The sequence below is a fragment of the Mustelus asterias genome, unplaced genomic scaffold, assembly GCF_964213995.1.
Source record: "Mustelus asterias unplaced genomic scaffold, sMusAst1.hap1.1 HAP1_SCAFFOLD_2383, whole genome shotgun sequence".
Classification (NCBI taxonomy): Eukaryota; Metazoa; Chordata; class Chondrichthyes; order Carcharhiniformes; family Triakidae; genus Mustelus; species Mustelus asterias.
This window is the reverse complement of record NW_027592328.1, coordinates 27501-52500: the sequence shown is the minus strand read 5'-3', so window position 1 is coordinate 52500 and position 25000 is coordinate 27501. Positions and strand designations below refer to the sequence as shown.

Genomic DNA, 25000 nt, shown 5'->3' with positions numbered 1-25000 from the left:
TCCCAAACATCACCCCAAGATAATCGGGAGAAAGGGGGCTGTGATTACACAAATTCGCAAGGATCACGATGTGAATATTCAACTCCCCAACCGCACGTCCGAACATCCAGTGAGTATAACTCCCATCCCGAGAACAGAGACATCTGTATCTAACCCCGTGCTGTACCTGTCCTGGGAGTGTTTGATGGGGGCAGTGTAGAGGGAGCTTTACTCTGTATCTAACCACGTGCTGTACCTGTCCTGGGAGTGTTTGATGGGGGACAGTGTAGAGGGAGCTTTACTCTGTATCTAACCCCGTGCTGTACCTGTCCTGGGATTGTTTGATGGGGACAGTGTAGAGGGAGCTTTACTCTGTATCTAACCACGTGCTGTACCTGTCCTGGGAGTGTTTGATGGGGGGAACAGTGTAGAGGGAGCTTTACTCTGTATCGAACCCCGTGCTGTACCTGCCCTGGGAGTGTTTGATGGGGGACAGTGTAGAGGGAGCTTTACTCTGTATCTAACCCCGTGCTGTCCCTGTCCTGGGAGTGTTTGATGGGGACAGTGTAGAGGGAGCTTTACTCTGTATCTAACCCCGTGCTGTACCTGTCCTGGGAGTGTTTGATGGGGGACAGTGTAGAGGGAGCTTTACTCTGTATCTAACCCCGTGCTGTACCTGTCCTGGGAGTGTTTGATGGGGGACAGTGTAGAGGGAGCTTTACTCTGTATCTAACCCCGTGCTGTACCTGCCCTGGGAGTGTTTGATGGGGGACAGTGTAGAGGGAGCTTTACTCTGTATCTAACCCCGTGCTGTACCTGTCCTGGGAGTGTTTGATGGGGGGACAGTGTAGAGGGAGCTTTACTCTGTATCGAACCCCGTGCTGTACCTGCCCTGGGAGTGTTAGATGGGGGACAGTGTAGAGGGAGCTTTACTCTGTATCTAACCCCGTGCTGTACCTGTCCTGGGAGTGTTTGATGGGGGGACAGTGTAGAGGGAGCTTTACTCTGTATCTAACCCCGTGCTGTACCTGCCCTGGGAGTGTTTGATGGGGGACAGTGTAGAGGGAGCTTTACTCTGTATCTAACCCCGTGCTGTATCTGTCCTGGGAGTGTTTGATGGGGACAGTGTAGAGGGAGCTTTACTCTGTATCTAACCCCGTGCTGTACCTGCCCTGGGAGTATTTGATGGGGACAGTGTAGAGGGAGCTTTACTCTGTATCTAACCCCGTGCTGTACCTGTCCTGGGAGTGTTTGATGGGGGACAGTGTAGAGGGAGCTTTACTCTGTATCTAACCCCGTGCTGTACCTGTCCTGGGAGTGTTTGATGGGGGACAGTGTAGAGGGAGTTTTACTCTGTATCTAACCCCGTGCTGTACCTGCCCTGGGAGTGTTTGATGTGGGACAGTGCAGAGGGAGCTTTACTCTGTATCTAACCCCGTGCTGTATCTGTCCTGGGAGTGTTTGATGGGGACAGTGTAGAGGGAGCTTTACTCTGTATCTAACCCCGTGCTGTACCTGCCCTGGGAGTATTTGATGGGGACAGTGTAGAGGGAGCTTTACTCTGTATCTAACCCCGTGCTGTACCTGCCCTGGGAGTGTTTGATGGGGACAGTGTAGAGGGAGCTTTACTCTGTATCTAACCCCGTGCTGTATCTGTCCTGGGAGTGTTTGATGGGGACAGTGTAGAGGGAGCTTTACTCTGTATCTAATCCCGTGCTGTACCTGTCCTGGGAGTGTTTGATGGGGACAGTGTAGAGGGAGCTTTACTCTGTATCTAACCCCGTGCTGTACCTGTCCTGGGAGTGTTTGATGGGGGGACAGTGCAGAGGGAGCTTTACTCTGTATCTAACCCCGTGCTGTACCTGTCCTGGGAGTGTTTGATGGGGGACAGTGTAGAGGGAGCTTTACTCTGTATCTAACCCCGTGCTGTACCTGTCCTGGGAGTGTTTGATGGGGGACAGTGTAGAGGGAGCTTTACTCTGTATCTAACCCCGTGCTGTCCCTGTCCTGGGAGTGTTTGATGGGGGACAGTGTAGAGGGAGCTTTACTCTGTATCTAACCCCGTGCTGTACCTGTCCTGGGAGTGTTTGATGGGGGACAGTGTAGAGGGAGCTTTACTCTGTATCTAACCCCGTGCTGTACCTGTCCTGGGAGTGTTTGATGGGGGACAGTGTAGAGGGAGCTTTACTCTGTATCTAACCCCGTGCTGTCCCTGTCCTGGGAGTGTTTGATGAGGGACAGTGTAGAGGGAGCTTTACTCTGTATCTAACCCCGTGCTGTACCTGTCCTGGGAGTGTTTGATGGGGACAGTGTAGAGATACTCTGTATCTAACCCAGTGTTCTCTGTGGATAGGAGGTGATAACTATCAGTGGATATGAGAAGAATGTCGAGTCAGCGAAATTAGAGATTCTGGGAATGATCGAAGGATTTGAGGATGTCTGCAGGAAGGAAATCTCACTCGATCCACGGGTTCACGCTCGAATCATCGGAACACGAGGGAAAAATATTCGCAAAGTGATGGAAGATTACAAGGCAGGTTCAAAATCCTTATATTTAGACCACACTTGGAGCACCGTGCACAGTTCCCATCTCCGTATCCCCTCGGTTTGACCACACACGGAGCACCGTGCACAGTTCCGGTCTCCCTATCCCCTCGGTTAGACCACACTCGGAGCACTGTGCACAGTTCCGGTCTCCGTATCCCCTCGGTTAGACCAGACTCGGAGCACCGTGCACAGTTCCGCTCTCCCTATCCCCTCGGTTAGACCACACTCGGAGCACCATGCACAGTTCCGCTCTCCCTATCCCCTCGGTTAGACCACACTCGGAGCACCTTGCACAGTTCCCGTCTCCCTATCCCCTCGGTTAGACCACACTCGGAGCACCGTGCACAGTTCCGGTCTCCCAACCCCTCGGTTAGGCCACACTCGGAGCACTGTGCACAGTTCCCGTCTCCCTATCCCCTCGGTTAGACCACACTCGGAGCACCTTGCACAGTTCCCGTCTCCCTATCCCCTCGGTTAGACCACACTCGGAGCACCGTGCACAGTTCCGGTCTCCCTATCCCCTCGGTTAGACCACACTCGGAGCACCGTGCACAGTTCCGGTCTCCCTATCCCTCGGTTAGACCCACACTCGGAGCACCGTGCACAGTTCCAGTCTCCCTATCCCTCGGTTAGACCCACACTCGGAGCACCGTGCACAGTTCCGGTCTCCGTATCCCCTCGGTTAGACCACACTCTGAGCACCGTGCACAGTTCCGGTCTCCCTATCCCCTCGGTTAGACCACACTCGGAGCACCGTGCACAGTTCCCGTCTCCCTATCCCCTCGGTTAGACCCACACTCGGAGCACCGTGCACAGTTCCGGTCTCCCTATCCCCTCGGTTAGACCACACTCGGAGCACCGTGCACAGTTCCGGTCTCCCTATCCCCTCGGTTAGACCACACTCGGAGCACCGTGCACAGTTCCGGTCTCCCTATCCCCTCGGTTAGACCCACACTCGGAGCACCGTGCACAGTTCCGGTCTCCCTATCCCCTCGGTTAGACCACACTCGGAGCACCGTGCACAGTTCCGGTCTCCCTATCCCCTCGGTTAGACCCACACTCGGAGCACCGTGCACAGTTCCCGTCTCCCTATCCCCTCGGTTAGACCACACTCGGAGCACCGTGCACAGTTCTGGTCTCCCTATCCCCTCGGTTTGACCACACTCGGAGCACCGTGCACAGTTCCCGTCTCCCTATCCCCTCGGTTAGACCACACTCGGAGCACCGTGCACAGTTCTGGTCTCCCTATCCCCTCTGTTAGACCCACACTCGGAGCACCGTGCACAGTTCCGGTCTCCCTATCCCCTCGGTTAGGCCACACTCGGAGCACCGTGCACAGTTCCGGCCTCTGTAGTTTTTGTGATGGATTTGTTGTTCCCCTCACTCTGCCCCCTCTCTCTCTCTCTCCCTCTCTCTCTCTCTCCCTCTCTGTCCCCACAGGTGGAGATTCAGTTCCCGCAGTCTGAGCTCAGGGCTGCCGGTTCCGTCACAGTCAGCGGTCTGCCGGAGGATGTTGAAGAAGCTTGTGACCACCTCCTGAACCTGGAGGAGGAGTATGTGAGTACATGAGGAAGGAGGGTGCGAAGATTCAGGGTAGTGTTCCAATCGCTTCTGTCTCACTCGATCCCTGGGAGCCCCCCTTCCGTCAAACACCAGGCTCTCATCTCCCTCACCCCCTCGGACTCTCTCTCCCTCAGACTCTCTCTCCCTCAACCCCTCGGACTCTCTCTCCCTCACCCCCTCGGGTGCTCACCTCTCTTCGCTCCGCCTTATGAGCACATGGTGATGGAGGGTGTGAGTTGATGTTGATTGTAGTGCTCCACGTGGGATCCTTTTCCCCATTTCCTGCACCGTTGGCCTCGCTGTTGATGCAGGGATGACAATGTCCCTGGTACCAAGTGCGCAGGTGCAATATTCAATTCCCTGCGAGACTTCGCTCACCCTCTCTCTCGTTTACCCTCCTCCTCGGACCCTCACTCGCTGACTCAGCTCTTGGACATCACGGACACCTGTCCGACCCCACCACCCACGCCAGACACCAGCAGCACGGAGCGGACAGAAGTCCGAGGATTCAGCGTCCGGGACGCCCCGTGGGACCTGCAGCAGGTACGTGTGGAGTGCGGGGGGGGGGGGGAGAGTGGGGGCTGCATTTATGTATCGACATTCACCAACCCAGAATGTTCCCAGTGCGGCGCTCCCTCAGCACCGACCCTCCCACAGTGCGGCGCTCCCTCAGCACCGACCCTCCCACAGTGCGGCGCTCCCTCAGCACCGACCCTCCAACAGTGCGGCGCTCCCTCAGCACCGACCCTCCCACAGTGCGGCGCTCCCTCAGCACCGACCCTCCCACAGTGCGGCGCTCCCTCAGCACCGACCCTCCCACAGTGCGGCGCTCCCTCAGCACCGACCCTCCCACAGTGCGGCGCTCCCTCAGCACCGACCCTCCCACAGTGCGGCGCTCCCTCAGCACCGACCCTCCCACAGTGCGGCGCTCCCTCAGCACCGACCCTCCCACAGTGCGGCGCTCCCTCAGCACCGACCCTCCCACAGTGCGGCGCTCCCTCAGCACCGACCCTCCCACAGTGCGGCGCTCCCTCAGCACCGACCCTCCCACAGTGCGGCGCTCCCTCAGCACTGACCCTCCCACAGTGCGGCGCTCCCTCAGCACTGACCCTCCCACAGTGCGGCGCTCCCTCAGCACTGACCCTCCCACAGTGCGGCGCTCCCTCAGCACCGACCCTCCCACAGTGCGGCGCTCCCTCAGCACCGACCCTCCCACAGTGCGGCGCTCCCTCAGCACCGACCCTCCCACAGTGCGGCGCTCCCTCAGCACCGACCCTCCCACAGTGCGGCGCTCCCTCAGCACCGACCCTCCCACAGTGCGGCGCTCCCTCAGCACTGACCCTCCCACAGTGCGGCGCTCCCTCAGCACTGACCCTCCCACAGTGCGGCGCTCCCTCAGCACTGACCCTCTCTCTCTCTCTCTCTCTTAGCAGACACCGGACATAAGCAGTACAGATGAGTTCCCCGCCTTCAGCGCTGTTGTAGGCCCGAAAGCCCCCAACGTGTGGGGACAGAGAAGGTTCTGAGTTTGGTGGGTCTCTGCTGGACCTTTGCAAGTGGGAACTGGTCTCGGCAAGTGAATGGGGCCTGAGAAAGTGTCCAATAACCGATCATCAAACCTCACCAATATCCTCCCACGCCCAATGAAAGAGCACAATAAATTCCGAGCAAAATTCAGTGTCTTTGTTATTCTTTATAAACCACCCCGAACCCCTCGATTAGATTCCAGTCTGTAACTCACTCCCGGGTATCTGTTATTCTATATATAAACCACCCCGAACCCCTCGATTAGATTCCAGTCTGTAACTCACTCCCGGGTATCTGTTATTCTATATATAAACCACCCTGAACCCCTCGATTAGATTCCAGTCTGTAACTCACTCCCGGGTATCTGTTATTCTATATATAAACCACCCCGAACCCCTCGATTAGATTCCAGTCTGTAACTCACTCCCGGGTATCTGTTATTCTATATATAAACCACCCTGAACCCCTCGATTAGATTCCAGTCTGTAACTCACTCCCGGGTATCTGTTATTCTATATATAAACCATCCCGAACCCCTCGATTAGATTCCAGTCTGTAACTCACTCCCGGGTATCTGTTATTCTATATATAAACCACCCCGAACCCCTCGATTAGATTCCAGTCTGTAACTCACTCCCGGGTATCTGTTATTCTATATATAAACCACCCCGAACCCCTCGATTAGATTCCAGTCTGTAACTCACTCCCGGGTATCTGTTATTCTATATATAAACCACCCCGAACCCCTCGATTAGATTCCAGTCTGTAACACACTCCCGGGTGTCTGTTATTCTGTATATAAACCACCCCGAACCCCTCGATTAGATTCCAGTCTGTAACTCACTCCCGGGTATCTGTTATTCTATATATAAACCACCCCGAACCCCTCGATTAGATTCCAGTCTGTAACTCACTCCCGGGTATCTGTTATTCTACATATAAACCACCCCGAACCCCTCGATTAGATTCCAGTCTGTAACTCACTCCCGGGTATCTGTTATTCTATATATAAACCACCCCGAACCCCTCGATTAGATTCCAGTCTGTAACTCACTCCCGGGTATCTGTTATTCCATATATAAACCATCCCGAACCCCTCGATTAGATTCCAGTCTGTAACTCACTCCCGGGTATCTGTTATTCTATATATAAACCACCCCGAACCCCTCGATTAGATTCCAGTCTGTAACTCACTCCCGGGTATCTGTTATTCTATATATAAACCACGCCGAACCCCTCGATTAGATTCCAGTCTGTAACTCACTCCCGGGTATCTGTTATTCCATATATAAACCACGCCGAACCCCTCGATTAGATCCCAGTCTGTAACTCACTCCCGGGTATCTGTTATTCTATATATAAACCATCCCGAACTCCTCGATTAGATTCCAGTCTGTAACTCACACCCGGGTATCTGTTATTCTATATATAAACCACCCCGAACCCCTCGATTATATTCCAGTCTGTAACTCACTCCTGGGTATCTGTTATTCTGTATATAAACCACCCCGAACCCCTCGATTGGACTCCAGTCTGTAACTCACTCCCGGGCATCTGTTATTCTATATATAAACCACCCCGAACCCCTCGATTAGATTCCAGTCTGTAACTCACTCCCGGGCATCTGTTATTCTATATATAAACCACCCCGAACCCCTCGATTAGATTCCAGTCTGTAACTCACTCCCGGGTTTCTGTTATTCTATATATAAACCACCCCGAACCCCTCGATTAGATTCCAGTCTGTAAGTCACTCCCGGGTATCTGTTATTCTATATATAAACCACCCCGAACCCCTCGATTAGATTCCAGTCTGTAACTCACTCCCGGGTATCTGTTATTCTATTTATAAACCACCCCGAACCCCTCGATTAGATTGCAGTCTGTAACTCACTCCCGGGTATCTGTTATTCTATATGTAAACCACCCCGAACCCCTCGATTAGATTCCAGTTTGAAACTCACTCCTAGGTATCTGTTATTCTATGTATTAAACCCCCCCGAACCCCTCGAATCGATTCCAGTCTGTAACTCCTCTATTTTACAGAAGTTAACACCTCAAGAAAAATTGCATCAATTATTTGCTTGAAGTATTTTATTCACCATGAGAAGTTAGGTATGTCTTGCTGAATTAATGCTTTGTTTTATTGGAGAATATGTGTACCCTGCCTGAATGGTAAGGGCGTGGCACGCACTAAGAAAGTCCCAGGCCTCATTTTGGGCCTAGTCTGTTTCAAGCCTGAGGCCTCGCCCCCACGGCCTGAGGTTGGAGGTATGTTGACTATTCGGGTCTTTGGGGTTGCCATGGGCGACAGAGGCCGTTGCTGGACATTCCCCACAGGTCTGAGATGGAGATTGGAAGAGACGAAGACGGAAGCGAGTTGGCCGATCGCTGGTTGAGTGGAGCAAGTAGCCATTTGGCGCACTTCTTGGGGTCAAAAGGTCAGAGGCCAAGAAGCTTGAAGGCATCGCTGAAATCTTCGAATTCATCAAGAGGCTGTGAGAGAAGGACAAAAAAAATGTTACCTCCAAGTCACCAGTTTACAATTCGTTCAGTGTTAAGAGTGGCATGGTCTTCCCGTATCTAAGGAAGGATGTGCTGGGCCTTGGAAAGGGTCCAGAGGAGGTTCACAAGAATGACCCCTGGAATGAAGAGCTTGTCGTGTGAGGAACGGGTTGAGGACTCTGGGTCCATACTCGATGGAGTTTAGAAGGATGAGGGGAGCAGGATAGAATTGTGGAGGTTTACAATAAGGAAACAGGCCCTTCAGCCCAACTTGTCCATGCTGCCCCTTTTTTTTAAACCACTAAGCTAGTCCCAATTGCCTATGTTTGGCCCATATCCCTCTGTCCCCATCTTATGCATGTAACTGAATGCTTTTTAAAAGACAAAATTGTACCCACCTCTACTACTACCTCTGGCAGCTCATTCCAGACACTCACCATCCTCTGTGTGAAAAAATTGCCCCTCTGGACCCTTTTGTATCTCTCCCCTCTCACCTTAAACTTATACCCTCAATTTTAGACTCCCCTACCTTTGGGGAAAGATATTGACTATCCAGCTGATCTGGGCCCCTCATTATTTTATAACCCTCTGTAAGATCACCCCTCAGCTTCCTACACTCCAGAGAAAAAAGTCCCAGTCTATCCCGCGCCTCCTTATAACTCAATCCATCAAGTCCCGGTAGCATCCTAGTAAATCTCATCTGCACTCTTTCTAGTTTAATATCCTTTCTATAACCGGGTGACCAGAACTGTGCACAGTATTCCAAGTGTGGCCTTACCAATGTCTTGTACAACTTCAACAAGACGTCCCAACTCCTGTATTCAATGTTCTGACTGATGAAACTAAGCATGCCGAATGCCTTCTTCACCACTCTGTCCACCTGTGACTCCACTTTCAAGGAGCTATGAATATGTACCCCTCGATCTCTTTGTTCTGTAACTCTCCCCAATGCCCTCCCATTATTTCTCTTCGGTGTTCACGCAAGGGGACATGAATATAGCTGAGGAGGACACTGGGTTGCAGGGGAGTAGAATAGACAGTATTACAGTTGATAAGGAGGATGTGCAGGATATTCTGGAGGGTCTGAAAATAGATAAATCCCCTGGTCCGGATGGGATTTATCCAAGGATTCTCTGGGAGGCAAGAGAAGTGATTGCAGAGCCTCTGGCTCTGATCTTCAGGTCGTCGTTGGCCTCTGGTATAGTACCAGAAGATTGGAGGTTAGCGAATGTTGTCCCATTGTTTAAGAAGGGGAACAGAGACTTCCCCGGGAATTATAGACCGGTGAGTCTCACTTCTGTTGTCGGCAAGATGTTGGAAAAAATTATAAGAGATAGGATTTATAGTTATTTGGAGAGTAATGAATTGATAGGTGATAGTCAGCATGGTTTTGTGGCAGGTAGGTCGTGCCTTACTAACCTTATTGAGTTTTTTGAGAAAGTGACCAAGGAGGTGGATGGGGGCAAGGCAGTGGACGTGGTATATATGGATTTTAGTAAGGCGTTTGATAAGGTTCACCATGGTAGGCTTCTGCAGAAAATGCAGATGTATGGGATTGGGGGTGATCTAGGAAATTGGATCAGGAATTGGCTAGCGGATAGGAAACAGAGGGTGGTGGTTGATAGTAAATATTCATCATGGAGTGCGGTTACAAGTGGTGTACCTCAGGGATCTGTTTTGGGGCCACTGCTGTTTGTAATATTTATTAATGATCTGGATGAGGGTATAGTTGGGTGGATTAGCAAATTTGCTGATGACACCAAAGTCGGTGGTGTGGTAGACAGTGAGGAAGGGTGTCGTAGTTTGCAGGAAGACTTAGACAGGTTGCAAAGTTGGGCCGAGAGGTGGCGGATGGAGTTTAATGCGGAGAAGTGTGAGGTGATTCACTTTGGTAGGAATAACAGATGTGTTGAGTATAGGGCTAACGGGAGGACTTTGAATAGTGTGGAGGAGCAGAGGGATCTAGGTGTATGTGTGCATAGATCCCTGAAAGTTGGGAATCAAGTAGATAAGGTTGTTAAGAAGGCATATGGTGTCTTGGCGTTTATTGGTAGGGGGATTGAATTTAGGAGTCGTAGCGTTATGTTGCAACTGTACACAACTCTGGTGCGGCCGCACTTGGAGTACTGTGTGCAGTTCTGGTCCCCGCATTACAGGAGGGATGTGGAGGCTTTGGAGAGGGTGCAGAGGAGGTTTACCAGGATGTTGCCTGGTATGGAGGGGAGATCCTATGAGGAGAGGCTGAGGGATTTGGGATTGTTTTCGCTGGAAAGGCGGCGGCTGAGAGGGGATCTTATTGAAACATATAAGATGATTAGAGGTTTAGATAGGGTGGATAGTGATAGCCTTTTTCCTCTGATGGAGAAATCCAGCACGAGGGGGCATGGCTTTAAGTTGAGGGGGGGTAGTTATAGAACCGATGTCAGGGGTAGGTTCTTTACCCAGAGGGTGGTGAGGGATTGGAATGCCCTGCCAGCATCAGTTGTAAATGCGCCTAGTTTGGGGGCGTTTAAGAGATCCGTAGATAGGTTCATGGACGAAAAGAAATTGGTTTAGGTTGGAGGGTCACAGTTTTTTTTTTTTTAACTGGTCGGTGCAACATCGTGGGCCGAAGGGCCTGTTCTGCGCTGTAATGTTCTATGTTCTATGTTCTATTAACTGAGTAAGTCCTGCCCTGGTTCAATCTACCAAAATGCAACACCTCACATTTATCTAAATTAAACTCTATCTGCCATTCGTCAGGCCACTGGCCCAATTTATCCCATTGCAATCCTGGATAATGTTCTTCACTGTCCACTGTGCCACCAATCTTGGTGTCATCTGCAAACTTACTAACCATGCCTCCTATATTCTCATCCAAATCATTAATATGAATGACAAATAACAGTGGACCCAGCACTGATCCCTGAGGCACACCGCTGGTCACAGGCCTCCAGTTTGAAAAACAACTCTCTACAACCACCCTCTGGCTTCTGTCAAGAAGCCAATTTTGTATCCATTTAGATACCTCACCCTGGATCCCGTGAGATTTAACCTTATGCAACAACCTACCATGTGGTACCTTGTCAAAGGCCTTGCTAAAGTCCATATAGACATGGACATATTTCTCATTGAAACTTACAGGATACTGCGAGGATAGAGTGGACGTGGAGAGGATGTTTCCACTCGTAGGAAAAACTAGAACCAGAGGGAACAACCTCAGGCTGAAGGGACGATCCTTTAAAACAGAGATGAGGAGGAATTTCTTCAGCCAGAGAGTGGTGAATGTGTGGAACTCTTTGCCGCAGAAGGCTGTGGAGGCCGGGCCATTGAGTGTCTTTAAGACCGAGATAGATAGGTTCTTGATTAATAAGGGGATCAGGGGTTATGGGGAAAAGGCAGGAGAATGGGGATGAGGAAAATATCAGCCATGATTGAATGGTGGAGCAGACTCGATGGGCCGAGTGGCCTAATTCTGCTCCTATGTCTTCTGGTGTTGGGGATTAGAGGGATGGTCTTCGATGGGAGAGTTAGGGGATTAGAGGGAGGGTCTTCGATGGGAGAGTTAGGGGATTAGAGGGAGGGTCTTCGATGGGAGAGTTAGGGGATTAGAGGGAGGGTCTTCGATGGGAGAGTTAGGGGATTAGAGGGAGGGTCTTCGATGGAGAGTTAGGGGATTAGAGGGAGGGTCTTCGATGGGAGAGTTAGTGGATTATAGGAATGGTCTTCGCTGGGAGAGTTAGGGGATTAGAGGGAGGGTCTTCGATGGGAGAGGTAGGGGATTAGAGGGAGGGTCTTCGATGGGAGAGTTAGGGGATTAGAGGGAGGGTCTTCGATGGGAGAGTTAGGGGATTAGAGGGAGGGTCTTCGATGGGAGAGTTAGTGGATTATAGGAATGGTCTTCGCTGGAGAGTTAGGGGATTATAGGAATGGTCTTCGATGGAGAGTTAGGGGATTAGAGGGAGGGTCTTCGATGGGAGAGTTAGGGGATTAGAGGGATGGCCTTCGGTGGGAGAGTTAGGGGATTAGAGGGAGGGTCTTCGGATGGAGAGTTAGGGGATTAGAGGGAGGGTCTTTGATGGAGAGTTAGGGGATTAGAGGGAGGGTCTTTGATGGAGAGTTAGGGGATTAGAGGGAGGGTCTTTGATGGAGAGTTAGGGGATTAGAGGGATGGTCTTCGATGGAGAGTTAGGGGATTAGAGGGAGGGTCTTCAATGGAGAGTTAGGGAATTAGAGGGAGGGTCTTTGATGGAGAGTTAGGGGATCAGAGGGAGGGTCTTTGATGGAGAGTTAGGGGATTAGAGGGAGGGTCTTCGATGGGAGAGTTAGGGGATTAGAGGGAGGGTCTTCGATGGGAGAGTTAGGGGATTAGAGGGATGGCCTTCGGTGGGAGAGTTAGGGGATTAGAGGGAGGGTCTTCGGATGGAGAGTTAGGGGATTAGAGGGAGGGTCTTTGATGGAGAGTTAGGGGATTAGAGGGAGGGTCTTTGATGGAGAGTTAGGGGATTAGAGGGAGGGTGTTTGATGGAGAGTTAGGGGATTAGAGGGATGGTCTTCGATGGAGAGTTAGGGGATTAGAGGGAGGGTCTTCAATGGAGAGTTAGGGAATTAGAGGGAGGGTCTTCGATGGGAGAGTTAGTGGATTATAGGAATGGTCTTCGCTGGAGAGTTAGGGGATTAGAGGGAGGGTCTTCGATGGGAGAGTTAGTGGATTATAGGAATGGTCTTCGCTGGAGAGTTAGGGGATTAGAGGGAGGGTCTTCGATGGGAGAGTTAGTGGATTATAGGAATGGTCTTCGCTGGAGAGTTAGGGGATTATAGGAATGGTCTTCGATGGAGAGTTACGGGTTTAGAGAGATGGTCTTCGATGGGAGAGTTAGGGGATTAGAGGGAGGGTCTTCGATGGAGAGTTAGGTGATTAGAGGGAGGGTCTTCGATGGAGAGTTAGGGGTTTAGAGAGATGGTCTTCGATGGGAGAGTTAGGGGATTAGAGGGAGGGTCTTCGATGGGAGAGTTAGGGGATTAGAGGGAGGGTCTTCGATGGGAGAGTTAGGGGATTAGAGGGAGGGTCTTCGATGGGAGAGTTAGGGGATTAGAGGGAGGGTCTTCGATGGGAGAGTTAGGGGATTAGAGGGAGGGTCTTCGATGGGAGAGTTAGGGGATTAGAGGGAGGGTCTTCGATGGGAGAGTTAGTGGATTATAGGAATGGTCTTCGCTGGAGAGTTAGGGGATTATAGGAATGGTCTTCGATGGAGAGTTAGGGGATTAGAGAGATGGTCTTCGATGGGAGAGTTAGGGGATTAGAGGGAGGGTCTTCGATGGGAGAGTTAGTGGATTATAGGAATGGTCTTTGCTGGAGAGTTAGGGGATTATAGGAATGGTCTTCGATTGGAGAGTTAGGGGATCAGAGGGATGGTCTTCGATGGAGAGTTAGGGGATTACAGGAATGGTCTTCGATTGGAGAGTTAGGGGATTAGAGGGAGGGTCTTCGATGGAGAGTTAGGGGATTTGAGGGATGGTCTTCGATGGAGAGTTAGTGGATTAGAGGGAGGGTCTTCGATTGGATCGTGGATTCAGAATTTACTGATGGAGAGGGAATGAGGGTCAGGTAGAGGTGGAGGGCTGGGAGGTCGCAACACTCCCAAAAGACCAAGGTGAATATTCACGAACCTGCAGGATTCTCCGTAGTAAACGACCTAACCGGACTGAGTTCTCATGCAATCCTTCCCAAGCCTTGAAACCTTTTTCCTTCGTTGCTACGAAAGTGTTCCAGCAATAAAAATAATCTTAAAAGAAAACCACACGGGATGAGTTACAGAGTAAAGTTCAGCAAGGATTAGGATAGAGCTAATGGACTTCTGTTAACAAATAAAAAATAATCTCTCCTGGGTTTTCAAATAAAGGAATGTGGGTTTTGGATTAAATTGATCAATTGGGCCAGTGGGCTGACCAATGGCAGATGGAGTTTAATTCAGACAAATGTGAGGTGATGCATTTTGGTCGATCGAACCAGGGGCAGGACTTACTCAGTTAATGGTCGGGCGTTGGGGAGAGTTACAGAACAAAGAGATCTAGGGGTACAGGTCCATAGCTCCTGGAAAGTGGAGTCACAGGTGGACAGAGTGGTGAAGAAGGCATTCGGCACGCTTGGTTTCATCAGTCAGAACATTGAATACAGGAGTTGGGACGTCTTGTTGAAGTTGTACAAGACATTGGTAAGACCACACTTGGAATACTGTGTACAGTTCTGGTCACCCTATTATAGAAAGGATATTATTAAACGAGGAAGAGTGCAGAAAAGATTTACTAGGCTGCTACTGGGACCTGATGGTTTGAGTTATAAGGAGAGGCTGGATAGACTGGGACTTTTTTCTCAGGAGCGTAGGAGGCTGAGGGGTGATCTTATAGAGGTCTATAAAATAATGAGGGGCACAGATCAGCTAGATAGTCAATATCTTTTCCCAAAGGTAGGGGAGTCTAAGACTAGAGAGCAGAGGTTTAAGGTGAGAGGGGAGAGATACAAAAGTGTCCAGAGGGGCAATTTTTTCACACACAGGGTGGTGAGTGTCTGGAACAAGCTGCCAGAGATAGTAGTAGAGGCGGGTACAATTTTGTCTTTTAAAAAGCATTTAGGTCATTACATGGGTATAGAGGGATATGGGCCAAATGCGGGCAATTGGGATTAGCTTGGGAGTTTAAACAAAAACAGGGCGGCATGGACAAGTTGGGCCGAAGGGCCTGTTTCCATGCTGTAAACCTCTATGACTCATGTGATAATGTGGTTTTTGGGAGGAGTATGTTGGTCGCGGAGTCAAACAGATCTCAGTTCTGCGTAGAATTTGTTCAAAGATGAAAGTCTCCAATTGGCTCTGAATCACAAAATCTCCCGAAAAGTTTAAAGAACATCCACACACTCCACAAAGCAAATATACTTGTGGGTGGCACAGTGGCATAGTGAGTTAACACTGCTGCCTCACACTGCCAGGGACCCGGATTCGATTCGCTGCTTGGGTCACTGTCTGTGTGGAGTCTGCACATTCTCCCCGTGGGTTTCCTCCGGGTGCTCCGGTTTCCTCCCTCAGTTGAAAGACGTGCTGGTTAGGGTGCATTGGCCGTGCTAAATTCTCCCTCAGGCGCCGGAGTGTGGGCGACTACGGGATTTTCACCGTAACTTCATTGCAGTGTTAATGTCAGCCTACTTGTGACTAATAATAAATCAATAAACTTGATTTACTATGGTTGCTAACTGTACTTAAGTTGGAAATTTGATTCTGTAAATGAATGTTGCTTATTTGGAACTGAAATTGTGATAAGCTAGAAATTTGAGTTTCCTTTCAAAGGTTAATGATTAAGCTGTTTCTTAGTTAGGAAATTATTTAAACTCTTATAAATACTGTTATCAACACCGGTGCCCCACAAGGCTGTGTTCTCAGCCCCCTACTATACTCCTTATACACCTCTGACTGTGCGGCCAAATTCCCCTCCAACTCGATTTTCAAGTTTGCTGACGACACCACCGTAGTGGGTCGGATCTCAAACAATGACGAGATAGAGTACAGGAATGAGAGAGAGAATCTGGTGAACTGGTGCGGCAACAATAATCTCTCCCTCAATGTCAACAAAACCAAGGAGATTGTCATCGGCTTCAGGAAGCGTAAAGGAGAACATGCTCCTGTCTACATCAACAGGGACCAAGTAGAAAGGGTCGAGAGCTTCAAGTTTCTAGGTGTCCAGATCACCAACAACCTGTCCTGGTCCCCCCCACGCCGACACTATAGTTAAGAAAGCCCCACCAACGCCTCTACTTTCTCTGAAGACTAAGGAAATTTGGCATGTCCGCTACGACTCTCACCAACTTTTACAGATGCACCATAGAAAGCATTCTTTCTGGTTGTATCACAGCTTGGTCTGGGGCTCCTGCTCTGCCCAAGACCGCAAGGAACTACAAAAGGTCGTGAATGTAGCCCAATCCATCACGCAAACCAGCCTCCCATCCATTGACTCCGTCTACACTTCCCGCTGCCTCGGGGAAAAGCAGCCGGCATAATTAAGGACCCCACACACCCCGGACATTCTCTCTTCCACCTTCTCCCTTCAGGAAAAAGATACAAAAGTCTGAGGTCACGTACCGACCGACTCAAGAACAGCTTCTTCCCTGCTGCTGTCAGACTTTTGAATGGACCTACCTTGTATTAAGTTGATCTTTCTCTACACCCCTAGCTGTGACTGTAACACTACATTCTGCACTCTCTCCTTTCCTTCTCTATGAACGGTATGCTTTGTCTGTACAGCGCACAGGAAACAATACTTTTCACTGTATCCCAGTACATGTGACAATAATAAATCAAATCAAATCAAAATGTTGGATGGATTGGCCATGCTAAATTGCCCCTTAGTATCCAAAGATGTGTACAAAGAACAAAGAACAGTACAGCACAGGAAACAGGCCCTTCGGCCCTCCAAGCCTGTGCCGCTCCTTGGTCCAACTAGACCAATCGTTTGTATCCCTCCATTCCCAGGCTGCTCATGTGACTATCCAGGTAAGTCTTAAACGATGTCAGCGTGCCTGCCTCCACCACCCTACTTGGCAGCGCATTCCAGGCCCCCACCACCCTCTGCGTAAAAAACGTCCCTCTGATGTCTGAGTTATACTTCGCCCCTCTCAGCTTGAGCCCGTGACCCCTCGTGATCGTCACCTCCGACCTGGGAAAAAGCTTCCCACTGTTCACCCTATCTATACCCTTCATAATCTTGTACACCTCTATTAGATCTCCCCTCATTCTCCATCGTTCCAAGGAGAACAACCCCAGTCTACTCAATCTCTCCTCATAGCTGAGACCCTCCATACCAGGCAACATCCTGGTAAACCTTCTCTGCACTCTCTCCAATGCCTCCACGTCCTTCTGGTAGTGCGGCGACCAGAACTGGACGCAGTACTCCAAATGTGGCCTAACCAGCGTTCTATACAGCTGCATCATCAGACTCCAGCTTTTATACTCTATACCCCGTCCTATAAAGGCAAGCATACCATATGTGTAGGTTAGGTGGATTGGCCATGCTAAATTGCCCTTTAGTGTCCAAAGATGACTAGATTAGGTGGATTTGCCATGTTAAATTGCCCCTTCGTGACCAAAGATGTGTAGGTTAGGTGGAGTGGCCATGCTAAATTGCCCCTTAGTGCCCAAAGATGTGCAGGTTAGGTGGATTGGCCATGCTAAATTATCCGTTAGTGTCCAAAGATGTGCAAGTTAGGTGGATTGGCCATGCTAAATTATCCCTTTGTGTCCAAAGATGTGCAGGTTAGGTGGATTGGCCATGCTAAATTGCCCCTTAGTGTTCAAAGATGTGTTGGTTAGTTGAATTGGCCATGCTAAAGTGTTCCTTAGTGTCCAAAGATGTGCAGGTTAGGTCGATTAGCCATGCTAAATTGTTCCTTAGTGTCCAAAGATGACTAGATTAGGTGAATTGGCCACGCTAAATTGTTCCTTAGTGTCCAAGATGACTAGATTAGGTGGATTAGCCATGCGAGATTGCCCCTTAGTGTCCAAAGATGACTAGATTAGGTGGATTAGCCATGTTAAATTGCCCCTTAGTGCCCAAAGATGTGCGGGTTAGGTGGATTGGCCATGCTAAATTGCCCCTTAGTGTCCAAAGATGTGCAGGTTAGGTGGATTGGCCATGCTAAATTGCCCCTTAGTGTCCAAAGATGTGCAGGTTAGGTGGATTGGCCATGCTAAATTGCCCCTTAGTGTCCAAAGATGTGCAGGTTAGGGGGATTGGCCATGCTAAATTGCCCCTTAGTGTCCAAAGATGTGCAGGTTAGGTGGATTGGCCATGCTAAATTGCCCCTTAGTGTCCAAAGATGACTAGATTAGGTGGATTGGCCATGTTAAATTGCCCCTTCGTGTCCAAAGATGTGCAGGTTAGGAGGATTAACCATGTTAAATTGCCCCTTAATGTCCAAAGATGTGTAGGTTAGGGTAATTAGCCATGCTAAATTGTCCCTCAGTGTCCAAAGAGGTGCGGGTTAGGTGGATTGGCCATGTTAAATTGTCCCTTAGTGTCCAAAGATGTGCGGGTTAGGAGGATTGGCCATGCTAAATTGTCCCTTAGTGTCCAAAGATGTGTAGGTTAGGTGGATTGGCCTTGCTAAATTGCCCCTTAGTGTCCAAAGATGTGCGGGTTAGGTGGATTGGCCATGCTAAATTGTCCCTTAGTGTCCAAAGATGTGTAGGTTAGGTGGATTGGCCATGCTAAATTGCCCCTTTGTGTCCAAAGATGTGCGGGTTAGGTGGATTGGCCATGCTAAATTGCCCCTTTGTGTCCAAAGATGTGCGGGTTAGGTGGATTGGCCATGCTAAATTGCTCCCTTAGTGTCCAAAGATGTGTAGGTTAGGTGGATTGGCCATGCTAAATTGTCCCTTAGTGTCCAAAGATGTGTAGGTTAGGTGGATTGGCCATGCTAAATTGTCCCTTAGTGTCCAAAGATGTGTAGGTTAGGTGGATTGGCCATGCTAAATTGTCCCTTAGTGTCCAAAGATGTGTAGGTTAGGTGGATTCGCCATGCTAAATTGCCCCTTAGTGTCCAAAGATGTGTAGGTTAGGTGGATTCGCCATGCTAAATTGCCCCTTAGTGTCCAAAGATGTGTAGGTTAGGTGGATTCGCCATGCTAAATTGCCCCTTAGTGTCCAAAGATGTGTAGGTTAGGTGGATTGGCCATGCTAAATTGTCCCTTAGTGTCCAAAGATGTGTAGGTTAGGTGGATTGGCCGTGCTAAGTTGCCATGAGGGCGGTGAATGTGTGGAATTCACTCCCACAGAAAGTAGTTGAGGCCAAAACGCTGTGTGATTTCGAGAAGAAATTGGATATAGTTCTTGTGGCTAAATGCATCGAGTGGAAGGGGGAGGATCAGGATATTGAATTGGATGATCAGCCACGATCGTAATGGATGGCGGAGCAGACTGGAAGGGCCGAATGGCCTCCTCCTGCTTCTAGTAATGGATGGCGGAGCAGACTGGGAGTGCCGAATGGCCTCCTCCTGCTTCTAGTTTCTATGCTTGTATTGCAGGAAGTCAACTTTCCATTTAAGGAAACAGAACCCAGCGAACCGGACCTGGTTTTGAGGGGAATTGTATCGATTTGGGTCTCTGGAATGTTCTGGCCAGCCCCCGTGGCTGACATCGCGCGCCCTCTGACCCCCTCGCGGGGGAGCTCTGACCTTTATAGGTCATGACCCACAGGCTGACCCCAGCCTGCTGGAGGCGACGCAAGCCCTCGGGTTGAAGGGTCATCTCGCCGCAGTAGTAGAGGCGCGCCACGAAGAGACGGAGGCGGAGGTTGGGGCGGGCGCGGAGGAAATCCACCACGCGCAGGGCGCACTCGTAACACGGGCTCCAGGAGCTGAACCAGGTCAGGCGGTAGGTCCGGTTGGGGTTGAGGTCCCAGCCCCTCAGGTAATGCAAGAAGACCATCTCGGCGTGAACCCCCGGCTTGTTCCGCAGGAACCCAAAATCCAGGGAGCTGGAGCACGCGCTGTCGCGTCGCTTCACGATGTAACACATGTACGTTTCGTGTCTGCCTTTGGCCCAACGCACGTTCTTGAAGTGGTAGAGGAATTTCTTTTTCGCCATCAGACAACTAGCGAGGGAGGAGAGAGAACAGCACGGGGTTAGATACAGAGTAAAGCTCCCCCTACACTGTCCCCCATCAAACACTCCCAGGACAGGTACAGCACGGGGTTAGATACAGAGTAAATCCCCCTCTACACTGTCCCCATCAAACACTCCCAGGACAGGTACAGCACGGGGTTAGATACAGAGTAAAGCTCCCTTTACACTGTCCCCATCAAACACTCCCAGGACAGGTACAGCACGGGGTTAGATACAGAGTAAAGCTCCCTCTACACTGTCCCCATCAAACACTCCCAGGACAGGCACAGCACGGGGTTAGATACAGAGTAAAGCTCCCTCTGCACTGTCCCCCGTCAAACACTCCCAGGACAGATACAGCACGAGGTTAGATACAGAGTAAAGCTCCCTCTACACTGTCCCCCCAACAAACACTCCCAGGACAGGTACAGCACGGGGTTAGATACAGAGTAAAGCTCCCTCTACACTGTCCCCCATCAAACACTCCCTGGACAGGTACAGCACGGGGTTAGATACAGAGTAAAGCTCCCTCTACACTGTCCCCATCAAACACTCCCAGGACAGGTACAACACGGGGTTAGATACAGAGTAAAGCTCCCTCTACATTGTCCCCCATCAAACACTCCCAGGACAGGTACAGCATGGGATTAGATACAGAGTAAAGCTCCCTCTACACTGTCCCCCATCAAACACTCCCAGGACAGGTACAGCACGGGGTTAGATACAGAGTAAAGCTCTCTCTACACTGTCCCCCATCAAACACTCCCTGGACAGGTACAGCACGGGGTTAGATACAGAGTAAAGCTCCCTCGACACTGTCCCCCAACAAACACTCCCAGGACAGGTACAGCACGGGGTTAGATACAGAGTAAAGCTCCCTCTACACTGTCCCCATCAAACACTCCCAGGACAGGTACAACACGGGGTTAGATACAGAGTAAAGCTCCCTCTACACTGTCCCCATCAAACACTCCCAGGACAGGGACAGCACGGGGTTAGATACAGAGTAAAGCTCCCTCTACACTGTCCCCATCAAACACTCCCAGGACAGGGACAGCACGGGGTTAGATACAGAGTAAAGCTCCCTCTGCACTGTCCCCATCAAACACTCCCAGGACAGGTACAGCACGGGGTTAGATACAGAGTAAAGCTCCCTCTACACTGTCCCCCATCAAACACTCCCAGGACAGGTACAGCACGGGGTTAGATACAGAGTAAAGCTCCCTCTACACTGTCCCCCATCAAACACTCCCAGGATAGGTACAGCACGGGGTTAGATACAGAATAAAGCTCCCTCTACACTGTCCCCATCAAACACTCCCAGGACAGGTACAACACGGGGTTAGATACAGAGTAAAGCTCCCTCTGCACTGTCCCCCATCAAACACTCCCAGGACAGGTACAGCACGGGGTTAGATACAGAGTAAAGCTCCCTCTACACTGTCCCCCGTCAAACACTCCCAGGACAGGTACAGCACGGGGTTGGATACAGAGTAAAGCTCCCTCTACACTGTCCCCCATCAAACACTCCCAGGACAGGTACAGCACGGGGTTGGATACAGAGTAAAGCTCCCTCTACACTGTCCCCCATCAAACACTCCCAGGACAGGTACAACACGGGGTTAGACACAGAGTAAAGCTCCCTCTACATTGTCCCCCATCAAACACTCCCAGGACAGGTACAGCATGGGATTAGATACAGAGTAAAGCTCCCTCTACACTGTCCCCCATCAAACACTCCCAGGACAGGTACAGCACGGGGTTAGATATAGAGTAAAGCTCCCTCTACACTGTCCCCATCAAACACTCCCAGGACAGGTACAGCACGGGGTTAGATACAGAGTAAAGCTCCCTCTACACTGTCCCCATCAAACACTCCCAGGACAGGTACAGCACGGGGTTAGATACAGAGTAAAGCTCCCTCTACACTGTCCCCAACAAACACTCCCAGGACAGGTACAGCACGGGGTTAGATACAGAGTAAAGCTCCCTCTACACTGTCCCCCGTCAAACACTCCCAGGACAGGTACAGCACGGGTTTAGATACAGAGTAAAGCTCCCTCTACACTGTCCCCATCAAACACTCCCAGGATAGGAACAGCACAGGTTAATAACCAGAGGGGCATTTTTGGTTCAGGGTGTTATGCATTAAGCCACCCCCAGGGGGTGATATTTTGTCACCTTGGTGTAGTTCTCCAAATTGCCCTCTCGGAGGCAGGTTTCCTGTGGGTCCCACAGTGTAATACCGCTAGCAGCCACTGGTTGTGAGTGCTGTTCAGTCGATGTTTATTCAGCAGGGTAAGGATCATTCACTGTGCAAAGGAACAGTGAGAGCGAGTGCTGCCTATTCGACTGCAGTGTGCATCACGGAGGGACCCCAGTGGCTGGCTGACAGCCAGATTGAGGGAGGGTGGTCTGTATTAATCTCATCATTAACACCCACCCAATAAACTCATGATTTTGAAATAACTGTCGGAGGGTCAGTGCTGAGGGAGTGCTGCACTGTCAGAGGGTCAGTGTTGAGGGAGTGCTGCACTGTCAGAGGGTCAGTGCTGAGGGAGTGCCGCACTGTCGGAGGGTCAGTGCTGAGGGAGTGCCGCACTGTCAGAGGGTCAGTGCTGAGGGAGTGCCGCACTGTCACAGGGTCAGTGCTGAGGGAGTGCCGCACTGTCAGAGGGTCAGTGCTGAGGGAGTGCCGCACTGTCAGAGGGTCAGTACTGAGGGAGCGCCGCACTGTCAGGGGGTCAGTGCTGAGGGAGTGCCGCACTGTCAGAGGGTCAGTGCTGAGGGAGTGTCGCACTGTCAGAGGGTCAGTGCTGTGGGAGTGCCGCACTGTCAGAGGGTCAGTGTTGAGGGAGTGCCGCACTGTCAGAGGGTCAGTGCTGAGGGAGTGCCGCACTGTCAGAGGGTCAGTGCTGAGGGAGTGCTGCACTGTCAGAGGGTCAGTGTTGAGGGAGTGCCGCACTGTCAGAGGGTCAGGACTGAGGGAGTGCCGCACTGTCAGAGGGTCAGTGCTGAGGGAGTGCCGCACTGTCAGAGGGTCAGTGCTGAGGGAGTGCCGCACTGTCAGAGGGTCAGTGCTGAGGGAGTGCCGCACTGTCAGAGGGTCAGTACTGAGGGAGTGCCGCACTATCAGAGGGTTAGTGCTGAGGGAGTGCCGCACTGTCAGAGGGTCAGTGCTGAGGGAGTGCCGCACTGTCAGAGGGTCAGTGCTGAGGGAGTGCCGCACTGTCAGAGGGTCAGTACTGAGGGAGTGCCGCACTGTCAGAGGGTTTTTGCTGAGGGAGTGCCGCACTGTCAGAGGGTCAGTGCTGAGGGAGTGCCGCACTGTCAGAGGGTCAGTGCTGAGGGAGTGCCGCACTGTCAGAGGGTCAGTGCTGAGGGAGTGCCGCACTGTCAGAGGGTCAGTGCTGAGGGAGTGCCGCACTGTCAGAGGGTCAGTGCTGAGGGAGTGCCGCACTGTCAGAGGGTCAGTGCTGAGGGAGTGCCGCACTGTCAGAGGGTCAGTGCTGAGGGAGTGCCGCACTGTCAGAGGCTGCTGTTTCTCCGATAAGAGTTCGGTGGTGAATAATTTGCCTGCTCTTTCGATGTGGGGTATGATTGGAAGATGAGCGGGGAGGGGTCGGGGGGGTTGTGCGATGATTGAATGGGGCGGGGAACTCTCGCTGTGATGTGCAGTGAATGGGGAATCCCTCACCCAATCTCGATTTTCAAGTTTGCTGACGACACCACCGTCATGGGTCGGATCTCAAACAATGACGAGACGGAGTACAGGAATGAGAGAGAGAATCTGGTGAACTGGTGCGGCAACAATAATCTCTCCCTCAATGTCAACACAACGAAGGAGATTGTCATCGACTTCAGGAAGAGTAAAGGAGAACATCCCCCTGTCTACATCAACGGGGACCAAGTAGAAAGGGTCGAGAGCTTCAAGTTTTTAGGTGTCCAGATCACCAACAACCTATCCTGGTCCCCCCCATGCCGACACGATAGTTAAGAAAGCCCCACCAACGCCTCTACTTTCTCAGAAGACTAAGGAAATTCGTCATGTCAGCTACGACTCTCACCAACTTTTACAGATGCCCCATAGAAAGCATTCTTTCTGGTTGTATCACAGCTTGGTCTGGGCTCCTGCTCTGCCCAAGACCGCAAGGAACTACAAAAGGGTCGTGAATGTAGCCCAATCCCATCACGCAAACCAGCCTCCCATCCATTGACTCCGTCTACACTTCCCGCTGCCTCGGGGAAAAGCAGCCGGCATAATTAAGGACCCCCTCCACGCACCCCGGACATTCTCTCTTCCACCTTCTTCCGTCGGGGAAAAAGATACAAAAGTCTGAGGTCACGTACCGACCGACTCAAGAACAGCTTCTTCCCTGCTGCCGTCAGACTTTTGAATGGACCTACCTCGCATTAAGCTGATCTTTCTCTACACCCGAGCTGTGACTGTAAAACCACATTCTGCACCCTCTCCTTCCCTTCTCTATGAACGGTATGCTTTGTCTGTACCAGCATGCAAAAAACAATACTTTTCACTGTATCCCAGTACATGTGACAATAATAAGTCAAATCAAACATTAAGTTGATCTTTCTCGACACCCTAGCTATGACTGTAACACTCCATTCTGTACCCTCTCCTTTCCTTCTCTATGAACGGTATGCTTTGTCTGTCTAGCGCGCAAGAAACAACACTTTTCACTGTCTGTTAATACATGTGACAATAATGATTCAAATCCTTTTCCTTCTCCCCTCTGTACTCTATGAACGGTATGCTTTCTCTGTATAGCGCGCAAGAAACAATACTTTTCACTGAATCCCAGTACATGTGACAATAATAAGTCAAATCAAACATTAAGTTGATCTTTCTCTACACCCCTAGCTATGACTGTAACACTCCATTCTGTACCCTCTCCTTTCCTTCTCTATGAACGGTATGCTTTGTCTGTCTAGCGCGCAAGAAACAACACTTTTCACTGTCTGTTAATACATGTGACAATAATGATTCAAATCCTTTTCCTTCTCCCCTCTGTACTCTATGAACGGTATGCTTTCTCTGTATAGCGCGCAAGAAACAATACTTTTCACTGAATCCCAGTACACACGTGACAATAATAAGTCAAATCAAATCTAATCAGTTCACAAACCAAAACCACTACTAAAAGGGCCCAGACTTTGTGGGATCAGAATCCCAGCTGGTGGGACTGGGATCTTGCTGTGCATCGCAACGGGTGGGAGTTGAGGTCTCATGTTG

At 50.7% G+C, this 25000-nt stretch overlaps 1 protein-coding gene across 2 annotated transcripts in view; it reads right to left on the bottom strand.

Annotated features, from left to right (window-relative positions):
• Window positions 1–7698: 7698 nt before the first annotated feature.
• The window catches only part of aicda (activation-induced cytidine deaminase), a 20985-nt gene continuing 3683 nt past the window's right edge, over window positions 7699–25000 (bottom strand). For both annotated transcript variants that reach the window (XM_078207500.1, XM_078207499.1), the window contains exons 2-4: window positions 19320–19738; window positions 13771–13886; window positions 7699–8112 (exon numbers count right to left, since the gene is read on the bottom strand). In XM_078207500.1, coding sequence (XP_078063626.1) covers window positions 8059–8112; window positions 13771–13886; window positions 19320–19731 — 582 coding nt within the window. In that variant the 5' untranslated portion in view covers window positions 19732–19738 and the 3' untranslated portion in view covers window positions 7699–8058. The remainder of the gene's footprint in view (window positions 8113–13770; window positions 13887–19319; window positions 19739–25000) is intronic.